This window comes from Ascidia mentula, chromosome 5 (assembly GCF_947561715.1).
Source record: "Ascidia mentula chromosome 5, kaAscMent1.1, whole genome shotgun sequence".
Lineage (NCBI taxonomy): Eukaryota > Metazoa > Chordata > Ascidiacea > Phlebobranchia > Ascidiidae > Ascidia > Ascidia mentula.
The window spans coordinates 7124968-7143215 of NC_138570.1; the positions used below are offsets into that span (position 1 = coordinate 7124968).

An 18248-nucleotide genomic window follows, 5' to 3' on the forward strand; every position below is an offset into this window, starting at 1 on the left:
AAACGAAACACACGAAAGTATGGGCAAAAACTACTCTCGTCTCAAAGATATCTCCAATTTACGATTCGTTGCTCTACCCTATTTCTAGCATTGTAGCTACGTCGTTGGACACTTCGGGTAAAGTTCAGGTAAGGTAAAAAAGCTATATATGCATTATTACCATTTTCTTCCAATACTGGAAGTGTCTGACTTGGATTCGAAACATGGCACTGCTGTCAAGATTTCCAGCTCGGGTTCCATTCGTATAGTTGCAATGTGACCTTTAACCTTTGTATAGGATGGGGGTGCACATCTCAATATCTATTCATACTTTCCTGTCGCGTGCCACACCTTGCTCGTTTATGTAATTGCTGGCATTTTAAAAATTCCCGAAACAATGAACGGGTGCAGATAAAAGGATATGAACTCATCTTTGTTGTGATAAAACCAACGAAGACATTGTCAGTGCTTCCTGAGCAAATTACAACGTTTTATGGCTTGGTTTATATTCAGCTCCTGTCGCTATCACGTTTTGCAGAGTCAAGGACGTGCAACGGCAGTAAAAGAAACGCTATTCACACTTAAGCACGACATTCACTTCAGCGACAACGAGACCGACTACGCCGATGTTAAGATCGACCTCACGTTGATGATGAAAACTGCTCGACGAAATCTTCTACGCAGTAAGGATTGGCGGATAAACCCATCGGATATGGTCATGCAGCAAGGTGCAGCCATCGTCCGCTCCGCCTCAACACGAAGCTTTTTGACAAGACCGATACCACCGGTGGACCTAAAATCAGTTCCCCTGCCGCTAAGCCGTGTGTCAAGAATTCCGAAAGTGATACCAAAACAATGCGATGCAATTTTCATTCCCTCACTGACCGAAGTTAAACCTTACAACTGCACTTTCACCTCTGCGACATTTCCTGCAGGTGCTAAGTGTCAATTTTCTTGCCCGAGCGGTTATACCTTGCTGGGCAGTGAGGTACGCGCCTGTCTTCCAACCGGAGTATGGGACGGCCTGAACCCACGATGCAGTAAGCCTTGCCCTCCGCTTCCACCTTTGCTGCACGGGCGCATGGAGCCCAGTGAATGTACCACAAACACCACCGTCAATGAAGACACGCGTTGTGTGCATATATGTTCCGAACTACACGTCCTCTCTCGGCGCGTGATACCTGTGTGTAAGAAGGACGGGTCTTGGAGTGCACAGTCGCCGCTGTGTAAACGACAGTGTGCGCATTTGAAGATCCCCGATGAGTTGGTAGTGGTTCCTGCTTTGTGCGCAAGCAAGCCAACCACGCAAGGCGACGTCTGTGTGTTTTCTTGTCGCGAGGACACACTGCTCTACGGGGAGACGTCGATCGCTTGTGACAGTAATGGAAGGTACGTACAAGTTGAGTTATAAGGCAATGCAATGTGATCTAACTTTTATCTAACCAATTACATAAATGGAAATCCTTAATGATTTTCAGACAATTTTACTGGTAAGTAAGCTTCCGAATTGATTAAATGCCAATAAATTTTCTTGTTTAAATCATTACTAGTAATCTGTAGAATACATTGCAATTTTTATGTAAATTTTTTTAAATTTATTTATGTATGTCTGCTTACTTTCTTGTTATATTCTTTGGTATGTCGGCAACAGGTGGACGGATGAGGTACCGGTGTGTAGGACCAAATGTCCTAAACTGGACACGGTCGCCAACTCTGAAGTGCACCCGACCACGTGCGATAAAGAGGCGATGTTCGATGGCATGTCCTGTGTTTATAATTGTCTGCCAGGTTTCCGTTTGCTGGGACCGCCCACACGAAGCTGCACCAAACATGGCAACTGGACCGGTGATGCACCTCGGTGCGTGCACACCTGCGAGGAGATCGACTCGCCCGCCAACGGTGATGTGCTTCCGGTAACTTGCGCGACCGCCAGGGTCACCAGTGGGACTTTCTGCGTGATATCGTGCGATAGTGGTTTCGCCTCTGACGGTCCAACCAACTTGACTTGCACCGAGAGTGGGGTATGGGATATTGCCCAACCACGCTGCCTTGCAAACTGTCCGGGACTAAACCCCCCGGTCAATTCGGATCTGATGTGCTCGGGTCATGTCGAAGAGTCCACATGCGCTCTGTCCTGCCTCAAAGGTTACCGTCTTCGCGGCTCGGGATTTGTGATGTGCCAAGCCGACGGTACTTGGACCGAGGCCTTGGGAAAATGCGAAAAGCTTTGTCCGACGTTGCTCAGTCCCGAAAATGCGCAGATTGCGCCGTTGGAGTGCACAGTTGTGGAGAGCATACTTGGCTTCGCGTGCGAGGTGACCTGCGATTTGTCGTACGGCATTAGTGGTTCTGCCAGGCGGGTGTGCACTGCGAACGGTACATGGACGGGAGAAGCTGCCACTTGTACTTACGAAAAGCAGTTTCAACTGGTGTTGAATGTGAAAAAAACGTCGGTGTGCGCAGAGAGCGAGAAAAAGACAGTAAAAAAAAGACCGAGCGACGACTGCGAACCATCGCACGGCAATCTCTGGTCGATCCATCAGGGGCACTTACTGAAAAACTCGAAGACTGGACTTTGTCTCGGCTTCGACGCGCTTAAACCAATGGCAAACGCCACAATGCTGAAATGCAACGCGTCCGACCCGCGCCAGTCATGGGAATGGCCCGAAACGACAAACGAAAACTACACTTTGAAGATCCGAGGCCAACCACTGTATTTATGGTACGGCTACCGTACGAGTGACAAGATGTACGCAAGCGAAAAACCAAATGTGCAAACTAACTGGCTGCTAAAAAACTTGGAAACCAGCTCCGTGACTAGTTTCTTTGGTGCGGTGCACAACGGCTACTGTCCGCCTCTGGAGGTTGTCGCCCATGGGCGTTGGAGTCCAGACACTTGTGACATAGGTAACAGTCCTAGTGGGCAGTTGTGCTCTTTTTTGTGCAGCCAAGGTTACGAAATTGATTCGGGCACATCGACGGTGACTTGTGCAAATGGCTTGTGGCAAGGAGGTACATCCCCCAACTGTGTCCCGATTTGCCAGGGTTTGGACGGATTGCGGTTTACTAACGGCAGTGTGTCGCCCCCAACTTGCTTTTCCAGTGCCTTTCTAGCGCGCGGCGCCACATGCGCTTTCCAGTGCGAACCCGACTTCGTGTTGGTGGGGGAACAAAATATCGCGTGCGGAGCCGACGCGCGCTGGACGGGAGAGCAGCCGCGCTGTGAACGCAAGTGTCCACCTTTTTCTCTCCGCTCAAACAGTCGCATCGTCCCCAAGCCTTCATCGTGTCCAAACCCCACTGGGATGAGTGACGAAGGAAACGTATGCGGAATCGGATGCAACGACGGCTATGTGCTGAAAGGATCGGCCGCGGTTTTGTGTTTGGCCGACGGACAATGGAACGACACGTCCCAGCAATGTATTCGGACCTGCTTACGGCCCAAAGTTCCCCGTTACGGTTCTGTGCAATGCGACAGCGGTGGTGATTTCTACCCGCATGGAACGACGTGTTTCCACTCTTGTTTGGGTGGAAGAAGTTTAATACCAAGCAGCAAGGCCAACGCGTCCTGCTTAGAGAGTGGTGTGTGGAATGTGACAACACCAGCCTGTCAGTATTTGTGCGCCCCGCTTTTGCCTGTCCATAACGCGACAATTATGCCTGAGGACTGTGCAGGCCCCGAACCTTCGCCGAACTCCAAACTTTGTAGGTATATCTGCGACCCAGACTTTTCTATCGTGACACCTGCCCAGTCTGTATGTCTTTCCACGGGAAAATGGAGTGAACCTTCAGCAAGATGCTTGCCTTCGCACCACTTCTCCCTGCACCCAGCATCGAACGGTTCCTGCGTGTCAGTGAGCCACTACTCGCATCACAACTCTTACTTTGTGGTCAAGCGACCCCCGGCCCAATGTGGTGCATTTAACGCTACGTCACAGTGGTTACGCACAGCCGCCGGTCAGCTAAAACACGTTAAAACGGGCTGGTGCTTGGCTGTTTCCGAAGCCCAGGTCAACGAAGTTGTCAAATTAATTGATTGTGATACTGGTGATGCAAACCAGCGATGGGAGTGTGGGATTACAGAAACAGCCTTCGCCGTTTATATTAAGGGCACCGACCTTATGTTGCAGTCGAAGCCCAATATTCCTTCGTTATTTGTTGGCAAATTAACCACCAAGGGTAGAACGCACTCATGGCTCGCGGTCTACAACGACGGTAATAACGGATCAGTCTGTGGCACTTCTTTGGGAGCGAGTGATTCGTGTCCGAAGATCGTGCTTACAGAAGGAACTGCGATTGAACCTTTTTCGTGCCAGGGCCAAGTGGTCGAAGGCACGAACTGCACTGTAACATGCGACGAAGGCTACGAGCTCAGTTCAGGATCCACGACGGCCCAAATAAAATGCCAGAAGTATGGAAAATGGAGCTCGTTTGATTTATTCTGTAAACGTAGAAGTTGCAAGGCCCTACAACTTTCGCCGGATGTGCAGGCGAGTAATGCAGCTTGCATGTCGGCCAATGTCGCTCCCTGGTCCGCCGTAAGTTGCGATGTGACCTGCGATACAGGCTTCAGGGTATTGCGCTCCGGAGCTTCTGGGGAGTTGTGGTGTCTTGGCAACGGAATGTGGAGCGAACCAATGCCGGAGTGTGTTAGTTACTGCCCTGCGCTGTCCGCACCCAGTGATGGAACTGTTTCTCCCAAAGAACGCTGCACCACTTCCAATGTAGAGGGCGACGTTTGTGGGTTTTCCTGTTTAACGCACTACAGGCTTGTAGGTGTTAAGCAATTAGAGTGCATAGCGGGCGCTTGGAGCGCCTCGCCGCCGGTGTGCCAGAAAATCGTCGCTGGCTCGGGTAAATGTGAATGGCAAAATCCACCCAACTACGGCTACATTGTACCGCTGCAGTGCATTATGTCGAGCATAGCTTTTAACCAGAGCTGTAGCGTCACGTGCGCTCCCGGCTTCCAGCCAGTTCCGCGGGACGTCAATTACGTGTGTCAGAACGACGGCTCCTGGAGCAGAGAGTTGCCTCAGTGCAAACGAATCTGCCCCAATTTCGGAATACCGCCGCATGCGTCAATGGAACCGCAACGCTGTACGACGGGGTTAAACACAGAAGGCGAGATATGCACCATCGTGTGCGACTCGGGTTATTCCACCAACGAAAATCGACACGTCACCTGCACCCAGAGTGGCCAATGGAACGCCGCACTGTCATCATGCGAGAAAGTAGCTCACTTTCTCATTAAAATATCGGGCGCTTCATCGTGCTTGACAGCAGCAAACGAGGCTTCGGGCTTGATACATTTTGCCCCATGTGACTACCAGAACGACAAGCAAAAGTGGGAATGGTTGAGTAACCGCCATGTGCGCAGCGTCGGGTTGTTGAAATGCCTGAACCCGGAGAGCGAGCTCTCATACTCATCGCTGAACCTTTCCTCCTGCGAAGATGCGGACGCCGAGTGGAAGTGTTCATTCGACGCGTCAAGCATACACCAGACGTTTCATCACAAGAACTTTGTGCTGGGTTATTCGGTATTACGCCCACGAGTCGCATTTATCGTCGATCCGAGCAAAGACGACGAAGAATGGATCTCAAAACGTGGCATTCACTTCTACGGGATAAACGAGACCGCGGTGGGGACTGTCTGCTCGTACAGGAGTGCAGCGATATGCATGGGCCTCTCTCCTATTGAAAATGGTCTTGTGGAATCCAATTGCGACGGCAGTTCCGACCACATTAAACAAGGCATATACTGTCGATACAGCTGCGAAACTGGGTACCAGCTGATTGGCAAGCAGAGTCGCGTTTGTCAAGGCAACGGGCTGTGGAACGACGTTTCGAAAGTCGAATGCAAACGATCGTGTCCGCCGTTTCAGCCAGTGTTCTATGAAGTTACTCCTGTTTTGTGTGTCGACGGCCAACCGTTCGAGGGAACCGAATGTAGGTTTCAGTGCACGGTGGAGTTTGAGCGGTCGGGTCCGGAGACGAGGGTGTGTCAAACCGACGGCACGTGGTCGGAAGAAGAAGTGATCTGTCATAAAAACTGTCTTGCCCGACAAGACCCCTCCGGACAACTGAAAGCAACTCCGGAAGATTGTTTAACGAAGGAACAAACCAGCGGGAGCGTGTGCAGATTTTCTTGTCCGAACGGGTACATCTTGATGGTGAACCCAGTTCACACATGTCTTAACGATGGCTCGTGGACGTCAGGAGCGCCGATTTGCGTTCGTTCGTGTCCCGCTTTGAAGCCAGTCACGAACGGTCGGATCCTACCCACAAACTGCGCCGGACCTTTCAAGGGAGCTGGCGATGCCTGCGTGTATTCGTGTACTGGCGCGCACAGTCTTGACGGCAACAAAATTCGCTCCTGTACAGGCGAAGGGATATGGACTGGAAGGGACCCGGTGTGTAGAACGACCTGTCCCGCCCTAATAGCTCCCCCTAATGGTGAAATAAAATGCTTTGACGAAAAACCCTTGGCAGGCAATATGTGCACTTATTCGTGCAACCCCAACTATGTCATTGAGGGTCCGACCGACATGCGTTCTTGCCTTCAATCGGGATTATGGTCCGATTCCGAACCTACCTGCACTCACGAGTTCCAGTTTATGATTTTTCAAAGCACGCCGCCTGATTCCACTTTATGTTTACATGCCTCACTGCTCCGCATGCCGGCCGTCAAAGATGAGAGCAAGTGCAGCTTCGATTTTGCGTGGGACCGGTGGGCTTGGTATCACGAAGACCTCATTCGGAACGTAGCTACGCGCCTTTGCTTGGCCGGTACCTCGCTTATTGACGACCCACATATTACGCTGGAATATTGTGATCCTGACAGCAGACGCCAGCGTTGGGAATGTCCGGGAACGGAGCGTTCTTGGTTTTTTCGCCTTACCTCGTTCAGACTTTATCCGATCAGCCTTCCATACTCAACTTTTAAGATCCTCTTGCATTCGGATACCAGTATTGACTTTATGATCTCTAAGAACTCCGGTATTACGCAACACACCAGCTTCTATGCCAAGACGGTGCTTACGAACAGAACCTACATCTGTTCGGCACGAAGAGAAAACATATGCCGTCCAATCAAAGCCGGTAGTAAACTCGTCACACAGCCCCTACCTTGCACTGGAGCACAATCGCCCGTTGGCACTCAATGTCGTTTCTCATGTGAAGCCAACTACATTCTCGGCTCAGCAGTCGAGTCTGTCCGTTGCCTAAAGTCTGGACGGTGGTCGGGCGATGTGCCAACCTGCCTGCGCGCCTGCCCACCATTGCAGGTATCGCATAACAGCTCAGTGCAGTTCCGCCCGACATCGTGTGCGGGAACTGCCAGTCTGCCGGAGAAATTCTCCTGCACGGCGTCCTGTCCCTCTGGATATCAGCTAGTCGGTCAGTCCACACTCACATGCCTGAGAAGCCACGTTTGGGACGCCAACATTCCCGAGTGTAAAGCAATTTGCCCCGTCCTCAGTGAAATACGGCACGGCGTGGTGGAACCCTCCGAATGCACAAGTCACGACATGCCGATTTTAGAGGGCACGCAGTGCAGCTACACTTGTCCTCAGGTGGAACACGTGCTCAGCGGAAGCGCGGAAACGATGTGCAAGGCTGATGGAAAGTGGAGTACAAGCGAACCGGCCTGTGTTAAACCCTGTCCGGTATTGCCGGCGCCGAGCGAAGGTAAGGTTGTTCCAGGGCGTTGCTCGGAAAGCAGCTCACTAGCAGACACCGTGTGCGCTTTTTCATGCGACCCAACGCTCATTCACGTCGGTTCTGCGTATCGAGTGTGCCAGGCGAACGGTTCGTGGACCGGCAAACAGTCGATATGTCAGGCTCCATGCCCATCAGCGGTGAATGCAGAAGACAACTATCTGTTGGAGCCTGTACCGTGTGCCAACGAGTTTGTTACTCCGGGTCGTGAATGCAAGGTCATCTGCAAACCTGGCTTCCAGCTGCAGGGTAACGAGCAGATCACTTGTATGCCTGACGGTACATGGTCCGATGAACTGGGAGAGTGCCTTCGACGATGCCCAAAACTTACTAAGTTAGAAAACGGCCAAGTTCTTCCCACTTCGTGTCTTGGCGGCGACTTATTTGAAGGCCAGGAGTGCGAGTTTTCTTGCCAAACCCAGCACATTTTGTTAGGTTCAGATATCAGGTATTGTGACAGCAACGGAACGTGGACAGGTGAAGCTGCGCAGTGTGTACAGTCTTGTGACGGGCTTGGTGAGCAAGATAACGTCCGCTTCGACCCAGAATCATGTCAGAGCAAACCACAGAAGGTCGGAACTTCTTGTCATGTGTTCTGTCCAACTGGTACAGGGACGCCTTATAACAAATCGTCGGTGACGTTAAAATGCCAGGAATATGGTGAATGGAGTGGCAAGCCCATCTCAAGATGTCTGACCGAGTGCGGTCAACCGCTCGTTCAAAACGGCGCCGTTGCATGCCGAACTCCGTTGGGTCGTCCGACTGAAGCGATTGTCATTGGGACACGCTGTGACGTGAAATGTGTCGAGGATCACGTGCCAATGGCGTACGTGTCGTCCGTGTGCGAAGAAATCGACGACGAAACGGCAAACTGGTCTCCACCCATTGCTCAGTGTGAGTACGAACCTGATCCAATGATCATTGTTAACAGGATCGGCTTCGCCACGTACTGTCTTGGCGAGACGGACTTCAAAGTCACCCTGGTCGAATGGGAAAAGTGCGCTGACGGTGCCTCGCAAGCCGGGTGGACGTGGCAAGGTCCAAATTTGATCAGAAACATCTACACCGGACGCTGCATCGCTGCCGCCGAGGCAAACGAAATTGCGTTTGTAATCACAAGCATCTGCAACGACAGCGATGCACTTCAGCAGTGGATTTGCGACAGCGATCAGCCGTATAGCTTGCGAATGCTTCGCCACGAACTGCGACTCGACACAAGCAGGGAGAAGTCGGACGGAGTAATACTAAGGAGTAAAGCAACGGCAGCAAGCTTGCTGTACACTTACAACCCTGAAACGGAGACTGAAACGGGCACACTGTGCTCACGACGCGATAAAGGCCAGTGCGCGGGTCTGTATCTACCAGAGGGTACTCACCCCCTTGAAACAAATTGCGGAGCCGAATCCGGTGACGTGGATAAAATGTGCCAAGTGCGCTGTTTGCACAGTCAGGACGCGCCTATTGACGTGACTTGCACTGTCGCTGGAATATGGGAACCCGACCTGACGATTGTCTGTGCTCCCAGTTGCCGCACACCGCCAACACCACAGGGTCTGGCAAGATACGAAGAAAGCGCGTGCGCAGATATCAAACTGGACATCAAATCCGTGTGCACGTTGATGTGCCCCGATGGCTACGCGGTGGTAGGTGGCGAACGTTTCACCACGTGTATGGAGGATATGCGATGGGAGCCGATCAACGACTACGACTGCATCAAAACCTGTCCGTCTCTGGACACACCCGACCATGGGCACCAAAATAAGCCCCGGTGCACCTACGGTATCTGCACCCTGAAGTGTGACCCGGACTACCGCGTGGAGGGGTCCAAGAGCAGGAAGTGTCAGTCGTCGGGAAAGTGGTCAGGTGAGCCATTCTCCTGTGTCCCTGAAGTGCAGTTCAGAATTGTGAGCGTGAATCGTTATCAGAAGCAGACTGTCTGTCTGACCATCACAAGCTCGCTTGCCGTGGTGAAGGCGGCTTGTATTAATTCCTACCTCCCGCAGTTGTGGCGGTGGAATTCACGGTACACGTTGCAAAGCGTCGACAACGAGTATTGCCTGACAGTAAACAGGTCCGTAGCAAAGCCGACGGACACCGCTGCCCAACTGGGTAGAATTCGTGTAGGCAGGGTATCTAATGTATCCAACACGTCCACAACCAACGCTCCTCCAATTGTTCTTCCATTCGAACCTGGAAAAAGTGGACCGATGTCAGTCACCACGTGTAACGCAACAGATGAAATACAGAGATGGGACTGCGCATCCAAACCCAATTCGTTATCACAGCCTTATCTGAAGCTGTTTGACCTGCATTTGTTTCTGGACGCCGGGCCTGTATACAGAGGAGCCTTGGACGTAAAGTCAGTTGCAATGGTGTCGTCTGAATGGTTCGGCGGCCACTATTCAGGAAAGCGGGGCCTCTGCGGATTCAGAAGCACAGGTGTTTGTCCGCCACTGGAGGCGCCATACGACGGAAGCGTGGACCCCGATTTATGTCGTGGGGAATATATAGTGGAGGGCACACGATGCAAATTCTCTTGTGAACATGGTTTCGCAATGCGCGGAGAGTTGGTGGTCCTCTGTAACAAGGGCGGCGAGTGGTCGTCGGAATCTCCAATTTGCATCGGAATCGAAAGTTGCCCAGCGCTCTCGCCAGACGGTCTGATGAGAATCACCCCGCGTGCTTGTGTCGAGGGCGAAGTGCAGGATGGCACGGTCTGCAAAATCAAATGTCCGCCAACTACTGTTCTTAACGGGGCAGCGAGCACGTTGTGCAAGATTGACGGAAAGTGGAGTGAGTCGCTTCCGACGTGCGACCCTGTATGCCCTGCGATTCAGCCACCTATCAATGGAGAAATGTCGCCTGATCTGTGTGAACAAGACCACCGACCGGTAGGGACAGTTTGCAAAGCAACTTGTTTGCCAGGCTATACTTTGGTAGGCGACAGAGAAAGATCTTGTTTGCCAGACAATGAGTGGTCGGGCAAACGTGCCGACTGCTTGTTATTCTGCTTACCACTGGAACCTGTACGCAATGGAAATATTGTTCCCAAGAGCTGCGAATTCAACTCAAGTGCGCCGCGTCAAATTTGCCGATTTTCTTGTGCGTACGGTACGTTTTTGGTTGGTGTCGAATCGATTACGTGTACAGACGGAAATTGGTCGCTACCGAAACCAGTGTGTTCCGATGACTGGTGCCCACGCACAAAGCTGGATCTCAGCAATACGGAGGATATTACTTACGACAAATTGAATAACGGTGCTATCGGACCGAGTAGCACGCTGTCTGTGACATGCTTAACAGGATTTACTCTGGTTGGCCCAGCAGTAAGAGTCTGTCAGACCGAACGAACCTGGTCTTTCGCAAATGTGACATGCCGGAAGTTCCGATGCAAACCTCTACTTCGACTATACCATCGCAAGCTATCATCACAAGTTTGTCACAGCAAAGATGGCGTCGTACCCGATACCATATGTCAGTTTACGTGCGATGACAGCTACTTGCTGGTGGGAGCCAAATCGACGGAGTGCCAGTTGAACGGCCGCTGGTCGCCCGACGAAGACCCGGAGTGTGTCGACACGCTTGAAGCGGCGCGTTCAGCTTCTTTCACGGTCGCATTACACCTACCTGGAAATCCCAACAAGTGTCTGACTGCGGCCAAGACCGAAAAGTACGTCCATTTGGTCTCTTGCGACAGAACAGACGGCTTTCAGCTGTGGCAGTGGTATGGCAGCGAAAGACTACAAAACGTCGCCCGCCAAGATTGTCTGACACTTTCCGAACACCGCAAAGTAATCATGGAGGCGTGCAATCTGGGGAACAATCGACAAATCGTGAAATGCGCAAGTTTAAACGTGGGATCGACAAAGTTTAAGATGCTGCTCGGTGGCTTTGCGATAGACGATTCACTCTACGGCCAACATAGGATCTGGGAGGGGAGTTATGTCTGGTTTGGGCTGCCCAGCACCAACCACCCAACTTGGATTAACTCCAACAGTAAGGTTGACGTCGGTAGTTTATCCACTGTATGTAGCTTCATGTGCGGCACCGAGTATTCGGCACTGTTGGGCGATTTCTCCACGCCTAATTATCCTAACCCGTATCCCAGAGACGTGTCCTGCTATTGGGTCGTGCGCAGCAGCAAAGGAAAACGGGTTCTGCATCTCCACTTTTCCGCTGTGCGCCTAAAAAATCCCACAAAGAAACCGGAGTTTCGCGACGCAGAATCGGGTGAATCAGCCAACGCAGCCGACTACCTCGCTGTGTACGAGGGCAAAACGTCGCGGGGCAACGTGTTACAGCGAACCCACGTGAACTCACCGAAATTTAGCGTGTCAACCTTGTACGGTCATGTGACAGTCTTGTTTTACTCCGACCACCGTTCAAATCCCAACGCCAACGGGTTTTCCGCACATTGGTTTACCTCCGCTTGGCCAAAATTAAAACGGGGTTGTGCTATTTATTTCCGCCGTCTCATAGCCACCGATAACGCGTTTAAACCGCTGAGGTCGCAGTGGCAAGCGATGGTTCTCTACCGTCAGTACTTCGCCTGCAACGCTTTCATGATCAGTGGTCAGGTTTTTCTGACGTCCGCCCACTGCATAGAACATTATTCCCATTTCGACGATATTTTTCAATTCAGTCAGTATCAGGTTGTTGTATCGTTCGCGGACCAAACCGACCTAATGCGCAAGAAGGAAAAAGGGGGGTTCCTGAAAGTGACGAAGATCGTGCTTCACCCAAACTTTTCTCGGAATAATCTTATCGGCGACTTGGCACTGGTGTTTGTCAAACAGAAAATCGCCTCCACGCCCACCGTGACCCCTATTTGCATTCCCAATATTCCCGATGGGCGCATCGCGGGCCCCGAGGCCGATTCCTGCTGGGCGCTACAATGGCTCGAAGACATGCTCTTCAAGTCGGCGGCTTCGAAGAAATGGGCGTGGACAAGATTCATGGCGATGCGAATCTTGGACGACCGCGACTGCTTGTCATACGTTCCTTCCAGCAATCTTGGAGAATATTTGTGCGCCAAGAAAAGGCTGCCTAGAAAATCGGAAATCGTTCCCACGGTGCCAGAGGGTTTATCTTTCAAGCCTGAGACGGAAGGCGTGCTACTGCAATGTCCTTTCAACATAAACTGGTATGCAGTCGGGATCTCGACCGTTGCGCTGCACGAAGAATTCGAAGTTTACATTTTCACGAACCTCGAGCTCGTGTCGAAGTGGATCGACGAAAATGCGTAGCATGTGCATCATTTCGCAACACAATCAAAAGGTATATCCCGTTTTTCTGGGATACGATGCCTTTGTACAAAATTGTACACTCACGGTCGCGTTTTAAACCCATGCAGCCACTGTATCGATATGATGGCATTCGTACATTTGTTTTTTGTATTTAGCGAGAAATATAATGCGCACAAACGAAAAGCGACTAGTAATAATCATCGCGGCGGCGCCATTGGCTTTGACCTCCCTGGCTTCGGCCCCCCTGGCTTCGACCCCCCTGGCTTCGACCCCCCTTGCTCTTTTTCGTGCCACGATGCCAATCACGCAGCTTGTACAGCCTGGGGTCGACAGTGTGCCCCACACTTTCTAGTGTTTCAATAAGATCTTTCGCGATGCCGCCATTCTCCTGGAAAAGCAAATACAAATTCAATATCTATGTTTGTATTGGAATTATTAATAAAGTGAAGTTTATACTTTTTAGTGATGAAAAGCTCGTCTGGCAAAAGAAAAACTTGTTTGTTCGACGTTTCGGTTGTTATACAACAAACCTTCATCAGGATAATGAAGTAAAAAACGCCCACACGGCGATAAATAGTCACGCGCGCATAAAGCAAAAAGGCAAAAAAGGGGCGAAAGAAACAACACAAGCTAAGAAGCGGGGAGGGGGGGACACCATTAATAGAAAATGCGCGTCAACCGGACGATACCGAGGTCTAAAGCATAGCGCCTCGAGGTGCGCAAGACCATCACGTTCAACCAGGGGGCATGTCGTGCAGACCGTTTATCAAATTGCGATAAACGGGTGGAAAGAAGGTTTCCCTCTTATCATTAAGTGCGAACCCATGTGCGTTTATATGAACATTACTAATGCGTTTATATGAACAAGCTTTTCATTACTAAATAGTATGCCTGGCAGCGTTAGCAACATACTAGTGAAGTTTATACAACTCGCGAAACGCGCAAATTCACTTAAATCCACCACAATATATTTACCTCCGTCAAAAAGGTGTAGGAAGTTCCCTTATTGTTTCCACGTGCGGTTCTACCGATCCGGTGAATGTAGTCGATGCAATCTTTCGGGCAATCGTAGTTCACGACGATCTCTATGTCACGAACATCTGTCGTCGACAAATGCCAAAAAGATGGGTTTATAGATGGTGCTGACACTATTTGGTTCACGAAGCCGATAAATTATATCGGAGTCCCAAGAAACGAACTTAAGTAGAAGCGTGAAAGCCAAGCAAACAATTACTTGTGGATGACAGTGCAAGCCTTTGCCTGGCTGTTTTACAAGACCGTCAACATTAATCATACCAAACTGGTGAGACCTAATAGGTCGAAACAGTGGCCATCTATGCCCAATCAAAACATTTGGTCAGAAATTCAGTCCGTTAACTTTTGTGTATTCTGCACATTGTACAGGGCCCTATATTCTTAATTGTAATAACTACAGACAGAAGACCTACCCAATCCACGCGAAGCTACGTCCGTGGCAACTAAGACTCGGAACCTGCCTCTTCGAAAATCTGCAAAAAATTTTTTTGATAAGAATGTATCAAGATAAACACTGACGATTTACAACACAACAGCGTGCTAAACGTTTGTTTTGGTCGCACTGAACACAAAATTTGTCTTTTTTCCTGGATTTTTTGTTCTAAATGGAGAATGTTTATGCCCAGGTTTAAATACCCTTTTTCGCCATTCACCAACGTTACTCACTGTCCAGTGTTTGGTCGCGTCTGCTTTGAGTATTTCCACCATGATGAGAATTGGCGCGTATTCCGGCTTGCCGAAGATTTCTTTCCAAAAAGTCGGCTGTTGCCCTTGTATTAGTGAAGACCAGTGTCTTTGGAAGTACTCCGTTCTCACTTTCTTCTTTCATGTCCTTGAGTGTGTTAACAAACCTGCAAATAGCAAAATGATAACCATTTCACATTTACATATATGCTATATTGAGCCCGGTGCTAGCCCTGGCACATTCGACAAAATTAGGGGTTGTGGTTCATTTTTGCTTTGGTCAATCACAATGGCCCCATATTTACAACAAGTTTAGGTGAAGGTTATCCATTTCTGAAACAAAATTTATACATATTTCACCTATCTTTAACAATTTGTGGGATCAATAATGCCCGAAACAATTCTGCTACCAATGTATTCTAAGCTAACCAAGACAAAATTAACTTAACAGAGTTATTCCAATAACTCTGTCTTCACATATACAAATGTTTGAAAATGTGGGTTAATACAGTTTGTTTTCTTTCCAAGTAAGAGTCCAGTATAAATTGTGTATCCTCGTCTATGTGCAATGGTCCTATTCGAACACAACATAAAGAGTCAACTTTGTTTCCTGACTTTGTCATCTGCACTTAATACCCAACAACACAAGTTATTGACCCAACTATACTACAATGAAAACACACCCAGAGATTCTGTCCGAAGCCTTGCAAACAAAAAATTTCTGTTCTACGTTGGCATTGGCCGTTAACTCAGATGATCCAATTTTGAGGTGAACGGCATCGTCAGAACCCATGAAGTTTCTCGCCAGTGTCTTTACTTCTTCAGGCCATGTTGCACTCCACATTGTTAGTTGTCTGTCAGGCTAAAAAGGCATACAAATGTTACATACAATCCTACTCTTTCAGTTGTATTCAAGCTTGTTATCAAAAAAATTAAAATCAGACCTTTTTTTTAATTTAAAAACAATATCAATCTTACATTTTACAATAAATGTCCTTCACTAAAATAAGCAAAATTTAGCTATTTGCCACCTTAAAACCATTCAAAGTTGAAATATAATGTAACATTTCCCTTCAATCATCTTAACACTTCAACAAACAACTTGCTGTAAGGTCACCTTACCCTTATTTGGCCAACAATCTTTTTGATTTGTGGCCCAAAGCCCATGTCCAGCATACGATCTGCTTCATCAAGAACCAAAAAACTGCAACTATCCAATTGTATGTAGCCAGCCATTATAAAGTCCATCAACCTTCCCGGAGTGGCAATTAAAAGATCACAACCTCCTAAATGCAAGTATTCATTTGTTCAGTAAGAAAACTGAATGTAGAAGTGCAATACTTACTTCTGGAAAGAGAGGCAAACTGAGCAGATCTACTGGTGCCTCCAAATACAACACCAACATTTACATGCCTTCCTGCCATTGCAGCTGCAACCTCTCCACACTGCACAGCAAGTTCTCTTGTTGGAACACACACAAGGGCCTTGAAACAGAAAATCAAAAACAACATTGAAAGAAATAGTTCCTGTTGTATGAAAATCATGACTTACCGTTACAGCTACCGATGCCCTGGTCACCACATTTTGTGCCTGTATGTGTTGTACTGCAGGAAGTATAAACTGTGAATATACAAGTAAAGTTTTGGGTCAGAAATATGCAGCCACCATTTTTATCATGAAACAATTCTTACCGACAACGTTTTACCGGATCCAGTCTGTGCAATTCCTATAAGATTTTTCCCTGATAATGCAACTGGAATGCCGACAGATTGTATTGGGGTAGGTACATCTATACCCATTCTTGACAATTTTTTCATTGCATCATCTGCAAAGTAAGTAAAACTTTCGGTTAGCAAATCGGTAGGGCAGCTACCGTGGACAAAATAGTTCCTCAAATTATCATATTTAGTCTGTTGTGCTGTATGTTTGCAAATATGCTATGAGCTTCAGTTAAAATAGAAACCAGTTTAGATTTATTGAACCACTTTCACCTGGTAGGCTGATTTCATCAAAATTGAAAATGGGCCGAGGAACTGGGCCACTGACTGAAATGTCATGCTCTTGATAATATGCTTTAGTTTCCTCCTATCACAGAAAAAACACAGGCAAACAATCACACATACAACCAGAACTGTTTTGATCAATAAAAAAGGAGCTTAAATTGAATTTGATCTGCCAACTGAAGTGCATAAAATTCATGCAAAGCATTTACAACAAATCAAATGATTACAGAGATGTTTAAAAGTTATACACAAACCTCAGTTCGAGAAGCAACATCAGGATGCTCTAAGTAAATATTTTTAGTAATTTCAGGCAATTCCCTTTGCCTAAAATCCAGGGAGGTCAACCCATCAGCAAAACTGAGACTGTCCTCACGTTGTGAATATTGGTTAAACCCTCCTTCAAAGTCATTTCTTTCACCATGTCTGCTTATTTCATCATCAAAAATATCACTGCACGACAATACATTTTTTTGCCTTGGTTTAGTCTCAACAAATGTGGTAATGGTTGCCTTAAAATTTTCTTTCCACATATGTGTTGTTTATTTATGCTGTAGTTACAAATTTTTCACTTACTTAAAGTCGAAGTCATCATCGAACTTTGAATTCCGAAAGTGTCTTTTGGGCACATGGAATGTGGTGTTGCGATTACTTGGGGGCGAGCGTTCTAATAATTTGTGAAAATTACATGTGCAGGCACAGGCGTATGTTAATTTGGCTGTTTGCTGACTCCAAACATTTCTGGACAAGTATAATAATCTAGACGAACGCATATTTGAAACAATCTGTAATAATAAAGGAAACTTCAGTTCTGTTAATATGTTTGCCAAATAATGACAATAAATGCATATAAAAATTTACATACAAATTGTGCACAAGTTCACCCTCCGCGCTAGGCATCTCCACGTTTTTTTGTTTCGTTTCACATAATTTAACTCAACCAAAAGGCGTCAATTTATTTATACGTAACCAGCAGGAAGCGTAACCAACATAAAACGCATGGCACTAAATTTGGGGCCCACATGGCACGCATGTAAACCTTAAGTACCAGTAAATTTAGACTTTAAGCACTAGTGAAAAAACTCACCTTGCAACGCTAATATAAAACGTTGTTGTTGCATCTTGTTTTGTTGAAAGAAAGTTTCCCACACTGATAAAAGGCCCTTACGTTTAGGGCAAAGGTCAACGGCACACTATATCACCGACTCCGCACACAGTGGATTAAATCAATATTACAAACTTAAAACACAATGCTTGCCAAAGTGCCAAGCAGGTGACATGTTGGTGCCATGCCGATGCCACGTGGCCCAAAGTAGATGACATACGACTATGTTGGGGTTACAACCCCTGTTTTTCCAGGGCAGTGCTGCTAAAACTTTTTAATACAGCGTACCGACGGTAATTTTTTCGTAATACCGAGTACCTGTAATACAGTTTCATAGGAAAAGGTAACCGCATTTGAAATGCAATATGGTCCTGACTTCTTAAAAACTAATGTAACTAGTAACTGCAGAATTATTTGTTTGCGACTGAGCTACGAAAAACATATTAACGAAAAGTTTATTAACCCTACACATTACCTGTGTTT

The 18248-nt window shown here is 48.1% G+C and overlaps 2 protein-coding genes across 2 annotated transcripts; one reads left to right on the forward strand and one right to left on the reverse strand.

The window, feature by feature from the left end:
* The first annotated feature begins 1291 nt into the window (after positions 1-1291).
* LOC145902799 (uncharacterized) lies at positions 1292-12941 on the forward strand. The gene is made up of 2 exons (XM_082990898.1): positions 1292-1368; positions 1631-12941. Exon 2 carries the CDS (start codon positions 1728-1730, stop codon positions 12939-12941), a length of 11214 nt encoding a protein of 3737 aa, XP_082847024.1. The 5' UTR covers positions 1292-1368; positions 1631-1727.
* Positions 12942-13087: 146 nt separating this feature from the next.
* LOC145902708 (uncharacterized) lies at positions 13088-17440 on the reverse strand. Its single transcript, XM_082990790.1, has 12 exons — positions 17237-17440; positions 16918-17113; positions 16652-16745; positions 16352-16485; positions 16212-16280; positions 16006-16144; positions 15783-15946; positions 15344-15522; positions 14643-14827; positions 14390-14449; positions 13917-14041; positions 13088-13329 (listed from the first exon to the last, which is right to left on the reverse strand). The coding sequence occupies exons 1-12, from the start codon at positions 17431-17433 to the stop codon at positions 13129-13131; spliced, it is 1743 nt and encodes a 580-aa protein (XP_082846916.1). The 5' UTR covers positions 17434-17440; the 3' UTR covers positions 13088-13128.
* Between the last annotated feature and the right edge of the window lie 808 nt (positions 17441-18248).

What these genes read in the sequence shown, in the direction of transcription:
- LOC145902799 (XM_082990898.1), top strand. Translation starts at nt 1,728, where the DNA reads ATGTTCGATGGCATGTCCTGTGTTTATAATTGTCTGCCAGGTTTCCGT.
- LOC145902708 (XM_082990790.1), bottom strand. Translation starts at nt 17,433, where the DNA reads ATGCGTTCGTCTAGATTATTATACTTGTCCAGAAATGTTTGGAGTCAG. An exon ending in TGATGAAATCAGCCTACCAG is followed by an intron (nt 16,486 to 16,651) that starts GTGAAAGTGGTT and finishes CTTACTTTGCAG; the next exon opens with ATGATGCAATGAAAAAATTG. An exon ending in CGTAGCTTCGCGTGGATTGG is followed by an intron (nt 14,042 to 14,389) that starts GTAGGTCTTCTG and finishes TGTCGACGACAG; the next exon opens with ATGTTCGTGACATAGAGATC.